The sequence below is a fragment of the Mesocricetus auratus genome, unplaced genomic scaffold (assembly GCF_017639785.1).
Source record: "Mesocricetus auratus isolate SY011 unplaced genomic scaffold, BCM_Maur_2.0 Super-Scaffold_100008, whole genome shotgun sequence".
In the NCBI taxonomy this organism is placed as follows: Eukaryota; Metazoa; Chordata; class Mammalia; order Rodentia; family Cricetidae; genus Mesocricetus; species Mesocricetus auratus.
Window position 1 is genome coordinate 43,620,223 of NW_024429192.1, and position 18,912 is coordinate 43,639,134.

General features: G+C 40.2%; 1 protein-coding gene across 1 annotated transcript; it reads left to right on the plus strand.

Annotated features, from left to right (window-relative positions):
* Positions 1–337: 337 nt before the first annotated feature.
* LOC101822392 (resistin-like beta) lies at positions 338–2,312 on the plus strand. The gene is made up of 4 exons (XM_021229875.2): positions 338–445; positions 623–787; positions 1,423–1,485; positions 2,037–2,312. Exons 2-4 carry the CDS (start codon positions 649–651, stop codon positions 2,162–2,164), a joined length of 330 nt encoding a protein of 109 aa, XP_021085534.1. The 5' UTR covers positions 338–445; positions 623–648; the 3' UTR covers positions 2,165–2,312.
* Positions 2,313–18,912: the final 16,600 nt, after the last annotated feature.

The following is an 18,912-nucleotide window of genomic DNA, read 5'->3' on the forward strand; positions in this document are numbered from 1 at the left end:
CTTCCTTATTTCTACATGAGGGATAACAAGTTATTTATTACTTTTATATAGATGGAATTATCTCACAACAATAAAACGGTGTCTGAACAGGTGCTAAGTAAGCCTTCACTCAGAAGATCACAGAGGCCCTACTTCCTGGTGAAGGATCAAGCAAGAGGGCTCTACTATAGGACTGGCAACTGAAGGAACAGGTGTTATCCTTATCAGGTGACCAAGAAGGGAGTGGAGTGAGCAAGCAGGCAGAATGACTCCCCTTGGCAGGGAACCATAGCTAAGGCAGCTGTTGCTTATCAAGGACACACTAAAGACGATGTGTCACCACACTAACAAGATACTGAAAGTATTTTGATGTGTCTGTGCACTTATATATATTAAGGGTGTCCAGGTCTACAATCCCACAGGAGGAAAGCATCCTTCCCAACCAACACCTTTCCTGAGCTTTCTGGTGAGTGAAACTGCTCTTTTGGGAACCTTCTCTGATACTCCAAAAAGCAAGAAGAAGTGCAGTATGGATAACAGTGTACTTACCTACTTACTCCCTTGACATTAGACATTGTCTTCTCTCTTCCTTCATGGTCCTGCAAGAGCTCAGAAATTCCCCTTCTTTCCCATTTTCTTCTAGCCCCAGGAGGCTGACTTTCTACAAGCATGAAGCCTACAATATGTTTCCTCCTCATCTTCATCTCCCTTCTCCATCTGATGACCTCAGTGAACACTCAGTCCTCCAAAGACTCATCAGGGAATATAAAGATCCGGAAAGCTCTCAGTGGTAAAGGTCACCACTGGGGTAAGGAAAATCTGAGTCTAATCCTTACTTAAGCCACCTAAAACTTTACTTAATCTGTCTCCCATCCTGAGAACCCTACCTCTGATTAGTCTACTGACGCCCTACTTTCCTGTTCAGGGATTCCTTTTTTTATCCTACTCCCATTTGAGCTCTTGGTAAAAATGATGATGAAGAATAAAGAGGGTGGTAGGTGAATTGTATGAACACATTATGAATCAAGTATAATTCAAAGATTTTGGTTAGTTATTTTATTTTTTATGAGCCAAGAATAACTATTACTTTCACTTCATAAGCTAAGAAATTAACTTGGGGGTCTGGAGAGATGACTAGGCAGTTTAGAGGATCCAGCTTGATTTCCTAGCACCCACATGGTGGCTCACACACATTTGTAGCTCCTGCCCCAGAAGTTTTGGCTAAGACATGCATTTGATGCACAGACATACATGTAGGCAAAACACTCATGAAAGAAAAATGTTTTTTTAAAAAATGAATTAAACCTTAAAAGTTAGTGAGCAGGTGATTATAGAACAAAGGCATCTCTGAGACACAAGAGGACTTTGAAGGAGGTTGTGGGAAACAGAGAACATGGGCAATACCTCTTGTCACATACTACTCAGAGTATCCTCTCTTGACAGGGCCTAAGAAACTCTCCTGCCTTAGTGTCCAAAAATCAGGCAGATGGGCTTCCTGTCCTGAGGGTAAGTAACTTCACAAGAAGAATTTGTGAGCAAGATGTCTTATATTCTTCTCCATTAAGCATCTAATAGTGAATTATTTACCTAGATCAAGTTTTTACTACCATAGAGGCTAGCCCTAATCCTGGGTGCCCAGTCACCACTTACTGATTTTCAGTTCCTTTAAAGTTGCTACTGAAAGAACTTTGGTTTCTGGTCTCCTTTCATGTCTTTTTGTTGTTCTCTTGGATGCCAGCCTTTTGTGTCATCAATTATCTGGCCATGGATATGGTCCTCATTTCTTTCCCAGTCTATTCCCTTGCATTGCTTGGCAGGGAGACAACACAGAGGTGAATTTGTCATCAATTGAATGACACTGAAACTCCAAGTCCTTTAGGTTAAGTGATTTTTGTTTTAGAAGTTTAAGTAACTTTTTTCTTGAAGATAATTCCCCAAATTGAATAGTTTTAGTTAAGCCTAGATTTACCCATGAGCTTCCTTGGGAAAACAGTTGGGGACTCACCATCTCTTACAGTACAAGAGCTCTGATGTATGTGTCTCACATGACTATTCAGGGATGGCTGTCACTGGTTGTGCTTGTGGCTATGGTTGTGGATCATGGGATGTCCAGAATGGAAATACTTGCCACTGCCAATGCTCGGTCATGGACTGGACCACCGCCCGCTGCTGCCAACTGGCCTGAGAATGAGGAGACTGACAATCCAGTTTTTAAATTATGACCATATTGAAACCATGGTCTCAACCAGGAAACCTGACTCACTGTCTTCATAATGAATACATATTACCCTATAATTCTTCCTGGGCAATAAAGACAGAGATGTACCTGTGCATGTTTATGTTTAATGTTATTACTTTTAGCTTCGTGTCTGTTTCCAGAAAATATTTTCAGTATTTCAGTGATTATATCTCAATACAGCTTGTGAATTCCAAGCAATGTGCAGAAAGACTTTGCAAGGTACAGGCAGAAGGGGAAATTTAAAACAATTTCTAACTTCTCACAGACTGAAAGGGAAATTTAAAAGAGTTTCTAACTTCTCAGTATGTATGTGTTTAAGTTTCAATTTACATGCCCAAGATGACTTTCATCAAGGTAACCTCTTTCCCATTCCCTGTCTTCTAGATGGCTATAGGACACCATGGCCCTCACCTATCATAGAGTGTTAATACAATGCATCTCCCTTTTTATAAAATGTACAGAATTCCAAACTAAGGAGAAATTTTAAATATTGCTACTGATATTAAGTAAATGAATGACTCAGTGGCTTGGTAGCAAGTGTGTTATAAGTTGAGAGACTGCCAACTTTGGAGCTTCATTTTTTTATAATTTCTTTTTATTTAGAAACAATCTTGTTTTACATATCAATCCCCCCATGCCCTCTCCCTCTCATCCTCCCATGCCCCTCACAGTTCCTCCCAACCCACCCCTACCCACTCCTCAAGAATAGAGAAGCTTTCCATGGGGGATCATCAAAGTCTGTCACATCATTTGGAGGAGGGCCTAGGCCCTCCTCCGTGTATCTGGGCTGAAATAGTATCCCAATGGGCTCCCAAAGTCCAAGGACTACCAGTCTACAATCCACACCTGAAGAGAAACTAGGAAACAAGGAGGACCATAAGAGAGAAATACATGGTCCCCCGAAGAAGGGGAAAGGAACAAGAACTCCTGAGCAAATTGGGAACGTGGGGGGAGGGAGGAGGAAGGTAGGAAAAACAGACCTTCATGGTTTTAAATAGGAAATAAATCAGTTTTCAACTCTTAGACCATCAAAACTAATTTTTTAAAAAATTGGTATGATTATTGGAAACTTAATAGGAATTTAAGGATATTAACTATCACTATAGTTAAAAAAACTTCTTTTCCTACCTATTTAGTGAATAGATTTCTCAAAGCTAACAACCATGAATTAAATATAGAAATGAAATTGAAACATAGTTATTTATCTGTAGATATATAGGCTATTTACAGAAAAATTGTCATATTTCTCATTTTAAAAAAAAGCACATTTCTAGAGGATGGAGAGATTGCTTGGTGAGTAAGAGTACACGTTCTTGTAGAGGATTCTGATTTAGTTCCCAGCACCCACATGTAACTCCAGTTCCAAGGGATTTGATCCCTCTTCTGATCTCCATGAGCACCAGGCACACACATGGTGAACATACATTCATGCAGACAAAACACTCAGGCACAGTAAGTAGAACACCTTTTTTTTAATATATATATATATATATATATTTTATTTTCCAGTTTAAATTTAGATAAGAAACGAGGTTGCTTCACAAGTCAGTTCCAGGTCCCTCTCCCATTCCCTCCCCTCCTCCCGTGCCCTCCCCCCAACCCCCCCTGTTATCCCCTCATTTCCCCAGGGAGGGTGAGGCCCTCCATGGGGGTGTCCATAGTCTGTCATTTCATATAGGGCAGGGCCTAGACCCTTCCCCGAGAGTTCAGGGTGAGAGTGTACCTCACATTGTTCTATGGGAGTCCAAAGTCCGTGTGTATACTTGGGATGGGTACTGATCTGCTGCCCAAGGCTCAATAGATTACCTAGGCCTCCTCACTGACACCCAGATTCAGGGGGTCTTGATCAGTCCCATGCTGGATTCCCAGGCTGATCCCTGGGATTCAAGAGTTAACCTTTGTCTGGTCAGCTGTTTCTGGGGGTTAAACCAGCCCAGTCTTAATCCCGTTGATCATCAGTCCTCCCTCTCTGTTACTGGCTTTCTTGAGTTCAGCTCAGTACTTAACCGAGGGAGTCTGCCTCTTCTTCGATCAGCCACTAAATGAAGTTTCTGTTTCCCAGACCCTCTGGCCATAGGGTTGTAGGCTGGCATTCCCCAGATCTATGTCTAAAATCCATATATGAGAGAGTACATGCCATGTTTCTCTTTTTGTGACTGGGTTACCTTACTCAGGATGGTTTCTTCTAGTGTCATCCATTTGCCTGCAAATTTCATGATTCCATTGTCTTTTTCTGCTGAATAGTACTCCATTGTGTAAATGTACCACATTTTCTCTATCCACTCTTCGGTTGAGGGACATCTAGGTTGCTTCCAAGTTCTGGCTATTACAAATAAAGCTGCTATGAACATAGTGGAACAGACATCTTTGTTGTATGAATGGGCATCTTTTGGATATATGCCTAAGAGTGGAGTTGCTGGGTCTTGTGGTAGATTTATTCCCATTTTTCTGAGGAATCTCCATACTGCTTTCCAAAGTGGCTGAACCAGTTGGCACTCCCACAAGCAATGGAGGAGTGTCCCCCTTTCACCACATCCTCTCCAGCATAAATTGTCATTGGTGGTTTTGATTTTAGCCATTCTGACAGGAGTGAGATAGTATCTCAGAGTTGTTTTGATTTGCATTTCCCGGATGGCTAAGGATGTTGAGCACTTTCTCAAGTGCCTCTCAGCCATTTTAGACTCCTCTATTGAAGACTCTCTATTTAGTTCTGCAGCCCACTTTTTAATAGGGTCCTTTGGTGTTTTGGAGACTTGCTTCTTGAGTTCCTTGTAAATTTTGGAGATCAACCCTCTGTCAGATGTGGGATTAGTGAATATTTTTTCCCATTCTGTGGGCTGCTCTTTTGTCTTGCTGACTGTGTCCTTTGCCTTACAGAAGCTTCTCAGTTTCAGGAGGTCCCATTTATTAATTGTTGATCTCAGTGTCTGTGCTACTGGTGTTATGTTCAGGAAGCTGTCTCCTGTACCAATTCGTTCAAGGGTACCACCCACTTTCTCTTCTAAGAGGTTCAGTGTGGCTGGATTTATGTTGAGGTCTTTGATCCATTTGGACTTAAGTTTTGTGCATGGCGATAAACATGGATCGATCCGCATTCTTCTACATGCCAGTCTCCAATTATGCCAGCACCATTTGTTGAAGATGCTTTCTTTATTCCATTGCATATTTTTAGCTTCTTTGTCAAAGATCAGATGTTCGTACATGTGTGGGTTAATACCCGGGTTTTCAATTTGATTCCATTGGTCTACCTGTCTATTTTTGTGCCAATACCAAGCTGTTTTCAGGACTATAGCTCTGTAATAGAGCTTGAGGTCAGGGATGGTGATGCCTCTAGACGTTGCCTTGTTGAGCAGGGTTGTTTTGGCTATCCTGGGTCTTTTGATTTTCCATACAAAATTGATTATTGTTCTTTCAAGGTCTGTGAAGAATTGTGCTGGGATTTTATTGGGGATTGCATTGAATCTGTAGATTGCTTTTGGCAGGATTGCCATTTTTACTACATTGATCCTACCTATCCAAGAGCATGGGAGATCTTTCCATTTTCTGAGGGCTTCTTTAATTTCTTTCTTTAAAGATTCAAAGTTCTTACAATACAGGTCTTTCACTTGTTTGGTTATCGTTACCCCAAGGTATTTTATGTTGTTTGTGGCAATTGTAAAGGGTGATGTTTCTCTGATTTCTCTTTCAGCCCTTTTATCATCTGTATATAGTAGGGCTACTGATTTTCTTGAGTTGATCTTGTAGCCTGCCATTTTGCTGGAGGTGTTAATCAGCTGTAAGAGTTCCCTGGTAGAGTTCTTTGGGTCATTGATGTAAACAATCTGCAAACAGTGAAAGTTTGACCTCTTCCTTCCCAATTTGTATCCCCTTGATCCCCCTTTGTTGTCGTATGGCAATAGCTAGAACTTCAAGTACCATGTTGAAAAGGTATGGGGAGAGTGGACAGCCTTGTTTTGTTCCTGATTTTAGAGGAATTGCGTTGAGTTTCTGTCCATTTAGTTTGATGTTGGCTGTTGGTTTACTGTATATAGCTTTTATTATGTTTAAGTATGTCCCTGTTATCCCAGATCTCTCCAAGACCTTTATCATGAAGGTGTGTTGGATTTTGTCAAAGGCTTTTTCAGCGTCTAGTGAGATGATCATGTGATTTTTGTTTTTCAGCTTGTTTATATGGTGGATTACGTTGATGGATTTTCGTATGTTGAACCATCCCTGCATCCCTGGGATGAAACCTACTTGATCGTGGTGAATGATTGTTTTGATGTGTTCGTGGATCCGATTTGCCAGTATTTTATTGAGTATTTTTGCATCAATGTTCATGAGGGATATTGGTCTGAAGTTCTCTTTCTTAGTTGTATCTTTGTGTGGCTTGGGGATCAAGGTTATTGAAGCCTCATAGAAAGAGTTTGGCAAAGACCCTTCTGCTTCTATTGTGTGGAACACTTTGAGAAGAATTGGTATAAGCTGTTCTTTGAATTTCTGGTATAATTCTGCACTGAGGCCATCTGGACCTGGACTTTTTTTGGTTGGGAGACTTTTGATGACAGCTTCTATTTCCATAGGGGTTGTAGGTCTATTTAAATTGCTTATCTGTTCTTGATTTAGTTTTGGCAAATGATAGCTGTCCAGGAAGTCATCCATTTCCTTTAAATTTTAGAATTTTGTGGAGTACAAGTTTTCAAAGTATGACCTAATGATTCTCAGGATTTCCTCAGAGTCTGTTGTTATGTCCCCCTTTTCATTTCTAATTTTGTTAATTTGCGTGTTCACTCTCTGCTGTTTGGCAAGTTTGGACAAAGGTTTGTCTATCTTGTTGATTTTCTCAAAGAACCAACTCTTCGTTGTATTGATTCTTTGTATTGTTTTCCTGGTATCTACTTTACTGATTTCAGCCCTCAATTTGATTATTTCCTGGCGTCTACTCCTCCTGGGGGAGTTTGCTTCTTTGTGTTCTAGAGCTTTCAGCTGTGATGGTAATTCTCTGGTATAACTGTTCTCCTGTTTCTTCATGTGAGCACTTAGTGCTATGAACTTCCCCCGTAGCACTGCTTTCAAAGTGTCCCATAGGTTTGTGTCTTCATTCTCATTGAATTCGAGGAAGTCTTTAATTTCTTTTTTTATTTCCTCTTTGGCCCAGGGATGGTGCAGTTGAGCATTATTCAATTTCCATGAGTTTGTAGGTTTTCTGCAATTTGTGTTGTTGTTGAATTCTAATTTTAAAGCATGGTGGTCTGATAAGATGCATGGAGTTATTCCAATTTTTTTGTAGCTGCTGAGGTTTGATATGTTGCCAAGTATGTGGTCGATTTTTGAGAAGGTTCCATGTGGTGGTGAGAAGAAGGTATATTCTTTTTTATGTGGATGAAATGTTCTATAGATATCTGTTAATCCCAGTTGGGTCATTACTTCTATTAGACCCCTTGCTTCTTTGTTGAGTTTCTGTCTGGTATTCCTGTCTAGTGGTGAGAGTGGTGTGTTGAAATCTCCCACTATAACTGTGTGGGGCTTTAGATGAGATTTAAGTTCTAATAATGTTTCTTTAACGAATGTGGATGCCTTTGTATTTGGGGCATAGGTGTTCAGGATAGACACTTCATCTTGGTGGGTTTCACCTGTGATGAGTATGTAATGACCTCCTTCATCTCTTTTGATTGATTTTATTTTAAAGTCTAGTTTGTTAGATATTAGGATTGCTACCCCTGCTTGTTTCTTGGGTCCATTTGATTGAAAAATTTTTTCCCAACCTTTAACTCTCAGATAATGTCTGTCTTTGAGGGTGAGGTGTGTTTCTTGTATGCAGCAGAAGGAAGGGTTCTGTCTTCGAATGCATTCTGCTAGTCTGTGTCTTTTTATGGGTGAGTTAAGGCCATTAATATTGACGGATATTAATTACCATTGATTGCTCATCCTTCTTCGATTTGCGATGGTTGTTGTTGGTGGAATTATGTGTGGAATTTCACCCCTTTGTTCTTTTGGCTGTTGGTAGAGAGGGATTCTCTAATGCTTATGTTTTTCTGGTTGTAGTTAGCTTCCTTGGGTTGGAGTTTTCCTTCCAAAATTTTCTTTAGGGCTGGGTTAGTGGACACATATTGCTTGAATCTAGTTTTGTCATGGAATATCTTGTTTTCTCCGTCTATAGTGATTGAGAGCTTTGCCGGGTATAGTAGTCTGGGCTGGCATCCGTGGTCTCTTAGTGTAGGTAGAATATCTATCCAGGACCTTCTGGCTTTCAGAGTTTCCATGGAGAAATCAGGTGTAATTCTGATAGGTCTGCCTTTATATGTTACTTGACCTTTTTCCTTAGCTGCTCTTAATATTCTTTCTTTATTCTGTATGTTTGGGGTCTTGATTATTATGTGGCGAGGGATTTTTTTGTGGTCCACTCTATTTGGTGTTCTGTAGGCTTCTTGTACCTTCATTGGCATGCCTTTCTTAAGGTTGGGAAAGTTTTCTTCTATGATTTTGTTGAATATGCCTTCTGCCCCTTTGAGGTGGATTTCTTCTCCTTCTATACCTATTATTCTTAGGTTTGGTCTTTTCATGGTGTCCCATATTTCCTGGATGTTTTGTGTTAAGGATTTGTTGGATTTAAGGTTTTCTTTGGTTGATAAATCCATTTCTCCTAGTGTATCTTCAACACTTGAGATTCTCTCTTCCATCTCTTCTATTCTGTTGGTAATGCTTGTATTGGTAGTGCCTGACTGTTTGTCCAGCTTTTCTATTTTCTGCCTTTCTTCAAATTGTGTTTTTTTAATGTCTCTATTTCAGTTTTCAACCCTTGCAGTGTTTGCATTGCTTCTTGCAATTTTCTGTTTATCTTTTCATCTGCTTGTTGCCTTTTATGAATTTTTTGGTTTGTTCTTTCTTCCATTTCTTGCATTTTTTGGTTTGCTTTTTGTTCCATTTCTCGCATTTTGTGCTTTGTTTCTTCTTCCATTTCCTGCCTTTTTTTGGTTTGTTTCTTCTTCAATTTTTTTCATTTGTTGCTTTGCTTTTTCTACCATTTCTTGCATTTTTTGCTTCATTTCTTCTTCCATTTCCTGCCTTTTTTGGTTTGTTTTTTCTTCCAATTCTTGCATTTTTTGGTTTGTTTTTTCTTCCATTTCTTGCATTTTTTGGTTTGTTTTTTCTTCCATTTCTTTGAGGGATTTTCCTATATCCTCTTTTAGGGCCTCTATCATTTTCATGAAAGTGCTTTTAAGGTCGTTCTCTTCTGCTTCGTTCGCATTGGAATGTTGGGGTCTTGCTGGTGTGGAGTCTCTAGAATCTGGCGGTGTCATATTTGTTTTCCTGTTGCTGACTGTGTTTTTGTATTGTCTCTTTCCCATCTCTTCTTCTAGTGGGTGCAGAAAGAGCCCCTTACTGGTCTGGGGACCAGAGTTCCCTTTTGGTGGGTGCTAGCAAGTCCTATAATCTGGTGGTTCTTCTATTCCTTGTCCAAATGCTGGTCCCGTGGGCGGAGAAGAAGAACAGGAATCTGGGGCGCTTAGCCTCCTACCTGGTCCCCTGGACCCTATGCTGGGTCCTGTTGTACCTGATCTGGAACAGCTACTCCCCTGGTCTCCCTGCCTCCTCTGGTTTCCTGGTTTTGTTGGTGGGAGAGAAGATCTGGAGTCTGGGGTGCTTGGCTCCCGCCGGGATTGGGAGCTCTGTGCAGTTCCCAGGTGATTTGCAGGCACTAGAACACAGGCCAGGAAGCCGGCCTGGTTACCTGATGCTGCCAGAGGAACAGCTGCTTCCCTGGACTCCCAGCCTCCTCTCTTTTCCTGGTCTCGTTGGTGGGAGAGAAGATCTGGAGTCTGGGGTGCTTGGCTCCCACCGGGATTGGGAGCTCTGTGCAGTTTCCAGGTGATCTGCAGGCACTGGAACACAGTCCGGGAAGCCGGCCTGTTTACCTGGGCTGTCTATTGCTTTGTTAACGCAATACAAGCTAGAGTCATTCTGGAAAGTTGAATCACAATTAAGAAAATGTCCCCAGCAGACTGGCCTTTAAGCAAGTGCGTGTGGTATTTTCCAGATTAATGATTGATGTGGGTGGGCTAGCTCACTGGAGACAGGGCCACTTCTACAGAAGTTGTCCTGGATGGTATAAGTATAAGAAATCAGGCTGAGTACGCCATGAAGAGAAAGCAGACTTTCATGGCCTGTGCATCAGTTCCTGTCTTTCCTTGAATTCCTGCCCTTATTTCCCTAGATGACAGATTACAGTCTTTAAGATGAAATAACCCCTTCCTTTTGTTCATAGTGTTTTTTTATTGCAGCAACAGAAATCCTAACTTTGATATAATTCACCACACACACACACACCAACTTGAGAGAACATTTTAAAATATAAAGCAGATCATAACATTCTGATATTTCAATCATACTAATGCTAATCCTGAGATTAACCATAGAAAAATCAATTCTACCATTTGGAGCCAAAATTGAAGCAAGTTTTACTCAAAATTTAAATACTGACCAAAATAGACTTGGATCAGACATGTGTTGCAGAATTGCTTAAGAACAAACCCATACAAACACCATATTTTCCTATGTGACTTGATTGCTATTGTTTAAGAATTACAACTTCCAGAATTCCAGGAAATTACCTGGTCCTTGGGAGGATGGAGCTTATAGGTTAACTTTGGATCATTCATTCCCCCCTTGAGTTGTATCCTGGGTCAAATCCTTAACTTTGTGATGTGTGCTGGTTTATATTTGGGTCTAATAACTATCAGTTTAATGGTGGTACCCAGATAGAAATTATCATTTTGTTATTTTTTATCAATGTTTGTGGTAGTTGGCCCCAATAAGCTCATAGAGAGTGGCACTATTAGAGGTGTGGCTTTGTTAGAGTAGATGTAGCTTTATTGGAGGAAGCATGTCACTGTGGAGGTGGACTTTGAGGTCCCTTTGCTCAAGCTACACTCAATGGGACTCAATTTACTTTCTGTTGCTTGTGGATGAAGCCTGCATGTTGCCATGTCCCAGCATGATGATAATGGACTAAACCTCTGAACTGTAACTATACCAATTAAGTGTTTTTCTTTATAAGAGTTGCCATGATCATGATATGTCTTCACAGCAATAGAAACCCTAAGACAATGCTTTAAGAGCCATAAGTAATTAGGAGAAGCAGAAGAGCCAAAAGACCTATGATGACTGACATTGTAGTTATTATCTAGAAGGATCCGGGAAATGGATGGGGCACCAGTCATTTATTCCATTCTAGGTCTCCTTTTGGTAATACTTCCTTGAATACAAAAAGATTATAGTCCCAAATGACTTGTATAGAAAAAAACAATTTAAAAAATATGATACCTATTTGTTCTGCGTAAAGCAGCTCAAGTCCCCCATCAGGTTGTAGAACTATTTCAGCTAATGAATCTACCAGTTGATAAATCTGGGCCCACTTTCCTGATATGCCAACTGGCATTATAGATAGCCATTTTGTTTCCTCTGTCAAAGAGTTTCTTTTTGACTTAACATTTCAGCCTTTTAGGGAGGGTGCAAAAGACAATGTACTCTCATCTGTAACTGCTTCCAGCATCATTGTCAGGGCCAAAGAAGGCTGAAAGGCTAGTCAACCACTGGGCAACAGGGCACTTATCAGAAACATCTGATTAGCTGATTCAGCTGAAGAAACAGGGAGCAATTATTGTTGTGGGATAATCCTTTGGTACACTGTGAAGATGATGGGTCTCTGCTAAAGCACTTTCTGGTTGGCTTAATAAAAAGATGAATGGCCAATAACTAGGAAGGAGAGGTTAGGCAGGAGTTATGGGCAGAGAGAGGAACTCAGGTAGTGTATCTCAGAATGCACAATTTGCCAGTGAGACACGGAGGAAGCAGGATGTGCAGTGTGTAGGAGAGGTAACACACCACATGGTAAAATGTAAATTAATATAAATGGGTTAATTTAAGTTATAAGAGCTAGTTGAAAACAAGCTTAAGCTGAGGCCAAGCTTTCATAATTAATAATGAGTCTCTGTGTCATTATTTGGGAGCTGGCAGCTCAAAGAAAGATTTGGTACATATGGTGCCTAATATCTGCACTTGTATAGCCATATAGGGACCAAGAAAGCTTAAAGAAAGGAATTCTGAACATGGAACCAGATATGGTTTCTTAGAGACCACAGTCTCCCAGGTAGACCTGATGCTCACAACATACAGAGTTGTGGCTCCTTTAAGAGGTCCTCCTGTGCCAGCCCACCAATTTCCCAGAGCTAGGCATGAAAACAAGGCATCTGGACCCATACCAGTGGGCATGAGGCTAGGCTTTCTTGGAAATACAAGTAATGGCTACAGTCCAGAACCTAGAGTAACTGCTGGATCAATCTACTTCAGAAAGGATATGGACTTTGCTTTCACTGTGGTAAAGTTAGCCACTGGGCAAGAAAATGCCCTTGCCTCAACAGCTGATAGTATGCTGTCTAAATGGACAAGCAGGGCACAAAAAAGGCAACCAGTGCACTTTGTCAAATATTCTAATATTAAATACTGACCAAGATGGTCTTTGGTCAGGACCACTCCCTGGGATTCTCATCTGAATGGTCCTGACGCATGTGTTGCAGAACGATTTAAGAACAAACCCATATGGTCACTTCATTTCCCCCATGTGGCTTGGCTGCTATTTTTTAAGAACTACATAACTCCTAGCATTCCATGAGGGTGGGGCTTACAAGTTAAGTGTCTCAGAGTAGGAAGTACTCTTCAATTTACAGGATTTATCCTAACAGGATACTTCCTGGGAAGCAGAAGCTCCCAAGTTTTTCCTGTATTTCCTTGAAAGATGACATTTACTTTTGTGATTGTACCTTAGTCTCTAGTCATGCCTGCCCTAAGTGATTTTTCCAGTTTTTCTGTCAGTCACCTAAGCATCTACTCATACATCATGCAACATACTGCTCTACATGATTCTTTTTTATTTTTTTTATTATTTTGAGACAGGGTTTCTCTGTGTAGCTTTGGAGCCTGTCCTGGAACTAGCTCTTGTAGACCACACTAGTCTCCAACTCACGGAGATCTGCCTGCCTCTGCCTCCCAAGTGCTGGGATTAAAGGCGTGTGCCACCACTGATTCTTTTTTAAGAAATGAGAGAAATGTTGAGTTCATTGATATGTTTGCTTGGGAAGCATCTTTCTTATCAAGCTTTCTCTCTCTGTGTATAATAACATGTTACACAAAATTCTGAGAATGAACTGAATTCTCACCAAATATCTATGCATGAGCACACATTTACTAGAAGTCTAAAGCAGAACAGAAGATGCTTTCAGGAACAAGTGCCGAATGAACTCTCCCTGTACTGACATCCAGTACTTGCGCAAATGTGTTCACATATGTTTATGAATTAGATTTATTCTCTTCCTGAGAATAAATGTTATTGAATAACGTTTAATGATAAATTCACTTTTACTGTACTTTACTGTTCCTCCTTAGTTTTGTTGCTTTAAGACGCTTACAAGTTTTGGGCCTCAATTTTTGAGTTTGCAAAACTATATGACACAAAAGTCTATTGAACCAGACACTTTTCTCCAACGATTTCTTAAAAATAGAATAACAAGAGCAAGAATCAAATGTAAACACAAACCACAGACAGTGAACCCAGTCTCTGAATGGTAGATATTCAGTGTTTCTAGGAAGCCAAGATGTAACTAGCAAAGATAGAAAGAGAACAAGCAGGTGTATACTTCTAATGTCAGGAAGGAAGAGGGAAGAAGATGAAATTTGTAATGGCATCCTTATCTTGATGTTAAAAACTCAGCAGCTTATCTGAATTATGTAAGAATACTACGTAATATGACTATCACTTGTGGTTTAACCCATGACATGGTCTCAGACAGAAGTTTCTCATGCAGCTTCAGTGAAATGTGAGCATCTAAAAGCTCAGCTGGTCAGAGTTTTCAAAATGGATCACTCAACATTGCTGGCAGGGGATGGAGATTAGGACATGGATTTTGAATGGAGCTTTATTTGCCATATTATCATGATCATGAGCATCCATCAGCCTGATGTCTTACTATTTGAACAAGCATTTTTTGTTGTTGTTGTCATTTTTATTTTGTTTTTTACTGTTGTTTTAAAACATTTTATACATCATATTTTCATCATATTCTTTTCACTCCACCAACCCCTCCAAGGTCCTCCCAACCTCCTTACCAACTCAATTTCTCTCTCTCTCTCTCTCTCTCTCTCTCTCTCTCTCTCTCTCTCTCTCTCTCTCTCTCTCATCTCTCCCTCTCTCAAAAAAACAGCAACTAAAAATCAAAACAAAGAAACTAAACCCAAAAAGACAAAAACTACCAAACAGAAACAGCAAAAGTCACTCAAAAATATGAAGTCTTATTGGAACACAGGCCAAGAATGGAGGTGTGAGGAGAATTCTGAGTGCTTGTGAAGAAAGTCCAAGAAAACAAGTCAAGAGTCTTGTGTTCTCAGTTTCTTCAAAAACTCGGAAACATGGAATTGTTCTTGGAATGCGCTTCCATTCCTCTCCCAGGTTTAGCGTATAGGAGTGAGTTCTCGTTAGAGCATTCATTACACTGGCTCTTGTTATCTGTTTCTATGCCTCTGTGGAGAAATATGGTTTTGTCACATGCAACCTATCTTTGTGATTGTATACTTTATTCAGGTGACCCTCACAGAATAAATTGTCTCATGCTCTGAATAAAGTTGGCTATTGCACAAGACTTTAGTCGTCTTCATTTTTAAGCCCTGCTCTCCCACAATCAAGCTGCCGACTAGAGTAGTAAACAGTCTCTGTTTTGTATTGGCCAACTACTCCTGGGCATGAGGCCTGCCTTGGTTGTGTGGCTAGTATACCCAGGGTCACTGAATTGGAGAAAACTGACTTTCTCTTTTCTACCAAGTATCAATTGCAAATAGCTTCTTGGTTTAGGGGTGGGACATTGTATCCACTTCCCTTTTCTATGCTGGCATTTTGTCTAAAACCTACCACAATAGAAGCTTACAGTATATGTACATACATGAAAGAAATTTAAAGTTTACCATATAGTTTCGGGGGGCAATGCCCCAACTAGATACCTTATTCCACCTAGGAAAACCCTCAGTACCAGGAATGGATTATGTCTTGATGAATTGTTGGCCAAAGCAGTCCTTTATGCAGCCCCCTTCAAACATCACAGGCTATTACAAAGGTTATTGGTTACCCTCCACAGCCTATCAGTAACCTACTGCTGAATACTATGTCATTGAACATGAAGAAATTGAGCTGACATTTGGCTAGAAGCTTCAACCCTATCTAGCATCCATGGTTCTGAAAGGTAATCTGCATGCTACCAGAGAAAAGTAATCATCAATACTACCCAGATACGTACCCTGCAAACTACAACATCAACCTTTCTGAAAGATGTACTAATGCAATAGCAGCACAAATGTTGCAATAACCAACCACCTTTTAATCAGGTTTAAGACCCACTCTATGAACTGAAACCAGTACCTGACCCTGTTAAAGTGGGCATGAACCTGAGGCTAAATGTGTCTAGACTAGATGGGCCCAAGGGGAAAACATACCACACCTATGTTTTTAAATAAACAGAGCAATAAGACAACTTTTAGTGACATATTGCTATACCCATAGATCAGTGCATTGCTCACATTCCTCATCAGAGAAGATTCTTCTTGTAGTATAAGGTAATTAACACAAAGACAGTGTGTAGAAAGTGAGAAACTTTGGAGCTCCCGGCCCTAAATGGGATGTCTTTATCAAACCATTCCACTCAAGGCTCAGGGGTCTATTTGTAAGAGGAGGTAAAAAGATACAAGAGCCAGATGTGGTGGGTGACTCCAAGGAAAATGTCTTCCTAAAACAATGGATCTGATATAGACTCAAAGAACACACATTTTAGAGATAAGGATGGAAGCTAGAAATGGCCCACTCTTCAAAATATGAAGCTATCACTATTACTGCCTCTAATTAGTGAAGTGAGCCGTTAAGATCACACTGGAGCCACACAGCAAGGAAGTGATGGGAAAGGACAAACCTGCAATGAACAGCAAATTTTTGGTTTATTTTGAGATCCTCCTACCTCTGCCTCCTGAGTGCTTGATTAAAAGCTTGAAAAGCAAATTTTCTCACATCCCTATCTGGAAGATACTACCTGTCCCGTTCATTTCACATGGCAGATTTAGCTTAGTGACTCAGCAAGCATAAGGTCTTCACTCCTTGTCTAATCTCTATAAGGGTGATGTCACAGAAGAAATGGAGCTAGAATGCTGACATCACTTATGAGGCCTGATAAACACTAAATGCTGCCTTCTTGTGCCATGCCATTGAGTCCTCAGTCTTTCCCTCTGGGTCCCTCTGACTACAGATCTTATGCCTGTCCTGTCTTGCATGACTCATTCTGTTGCTTTATCATTGCCTTCTGGCCAGCATAGAATGAAAATATAAGTGTTTTTCTGACCCAGATCAATCAAATAATACGCAACTTGTGTCTTTCCTGCCAGCCCAACGATAGTTTAACCAAAAAAAAAAAAAAAAAGGTAAAGACACTTACTCTGTGTGACCAAAGAGAAAGTATAACCAATTATCTTCCTTTTCCCCATCTCTGGTGCCAGGTGGAACACTTCCACTAGAAGAACACTCTTTCCCTTGATAGAGCAAGGAATTTACTGCACATCTGTGATGTTTTAGTTTGTGTTGGACCACAACTCAACACTGCAGGGACTAACGCTCATTACTCTGGAAGGCAGAGAGGGGTGACTTTGAGTTTTAAAGCATTATGCAAAAGTAATAAATGCCATTTTAGCCCATCTAGCCTGTGTGTGTGTGTGTGTCTGTCTGTCTGCACATCTCCTTTCTTTCCCTGTTTGCCTCTGTCTTATTTGCCCAGTTTTCTGGACTCTGAACCATAAAAACAGAGTTGATAAGAGAATCAGCTCATTTCCCATTGCCATTTTTTGTCAAGATCTAAGTCGAAGACTGGACATTATTGTTATAGATTCAATTATTACTTTAATTCAGGTAATTTTAAATATGCAAACTGTGGAATTTAAGCCAAAAATACTAAGCCAAAAACAACTTGTATTCATAAAATACACAATTCATCATGAAGATCAAACAATGATAACCACTTAGATACCTAACTAACACAACATAAATACATAAAACTAAATGATGAATACAAATAAAAGGAGAAATGCAAACAAAGCAGATTAAAACCATTTCTATCAGAATTTGGCATTTAAAATTATAATTTTTATTATATGATAGGTTTTGAGAGCAATTAACCTTAAAAGACCTAATAGCCATAAAGACAAAATTTAGATGCCGTATCTTCAATGCTTCTATGTTTTCTGTGATGTCTCTTAGTTTAGGAAGTCCTAGTAGGAGCTAACTGGGAAGGAGACAGGATCAGCAGGAGAGGGGAGATAGTAAGAGAAGGTAACAAGGTGATGTGTGTGAATAAAATCAAAATACATTGTGTATGCATGAAATGTCATAATGAAGAAGCTCAGTAGCGCATATAATTGATAGGTACTAATTTAAACATTGAAAAAGAAAGTCTTTTCTCACTACTAAATATTTGCCCTCTACAAACAATGGCATCTTACTATGTTTGCATCTGGATTTCTATTTAATTTTTCCACAGTCTATGTCGTTCTCATGTTTCCTTTCTGGGAGACTGTAAGACAACACTCACTTTTCCATTTTCTTATCCCCTAAACATAGCGTGCCCAAATACGGCTATGAGTAAATGATGATGAGGTCACAACCCCTTTGTCAGAGTAAAGCAGGGACTGTCATGAAAGAGTGTCTTCTGGTAATGCTCATTTTTAAAAGTTAGACTTAAAATCCACAGTCTCCCCAACAGATAGTCCATTAACAGTGGACATGTTTGCAATGAAGTGACTTAATTCCTCCTTAAAACCATAGCACTGACATAAGCTGACTATCATTTCCCATTAATAGCAGTAACAGCAGCATCAGACACAAAGTCAAAGGAAGTCAGGTGGTGACTGCAATGGGTTCAGGATAACTAAAGACCAAGTTGTCTAAGAAAAGGTGAGAGAAGCCCAACAACAATCTAATTGTTGTCCTTCTCTTCCTCCTCTTGACTAAAGGAAGCATACAGCGGAGTCCCCCAGACAGAGGTATAGACATTGGCTTCATATACCAGTGTGGTTTGAGGTGTACCCTCCCACAACCACTTCCTAGTAGTGTGGCCGAGAGTAAACTGAGCTCATCTCATTTCTACCCACATGGAAATTAAGCTGGGTGGTTGGTGGCACACATCTTAGGCTTAATTCTGCCCCTTCACTAGAGTACCAGGGTAGCATACGTTAATAAAAACATTTAAAAAGAAGATGGGTTATGGCTGGGGCAAAATCTCCCAAAGACTCACTAGTCTCCATTGTCACCCTGGCTTCAGAAGGTTTTCTGAGAAGCAAAATTTGTACTATGAGTGGGAGGGGAGATAGTCTCTCACTGTCTAACTCATCCCTTGGATGTGGGCACCTCCACTCACCCCATGATTAATTATGTTTTGTCATGGTCATGGATGGGAATTTTCATAAAGCATCTGTTATAAAATGAAGAATAAGAACAGGACATGCATGACAGAAATGATGAGACTTAGAATAAAAAGGTGGTTTCTAGATTAATGAAGAAAAGATCCATTCCATGACCTGAGAGGCTTACATGATGTTACATTTCAGTAAGACCTGGCCAAGAAAACAACAATTCTATA

Bases quoted from the DNA above. Each gene is read 5' to 3' on its own strand.
- LOC101822392 (XM_021229875.2), top strand. From the start codon at position 649: ATGAAGCCTACAATATGTTTCCTCCTCATCTTCATCTCCCTTCTCCAT. The intron at 788-1,422 runs GTAAGGAAAATC...CTCTCTTGACAG, and splicing joins TGGTAAAGGTCACCACTGGG to GGCCTAAGAAACTCTCCTGC. The intron at 1,486-2,036 runs GTAAGTAACTTC...ATGACTATTCAG, and splicing joins ATGGGCTTCCTGTCCTGAGG to GGATGGCTGTCACTGGTTGT.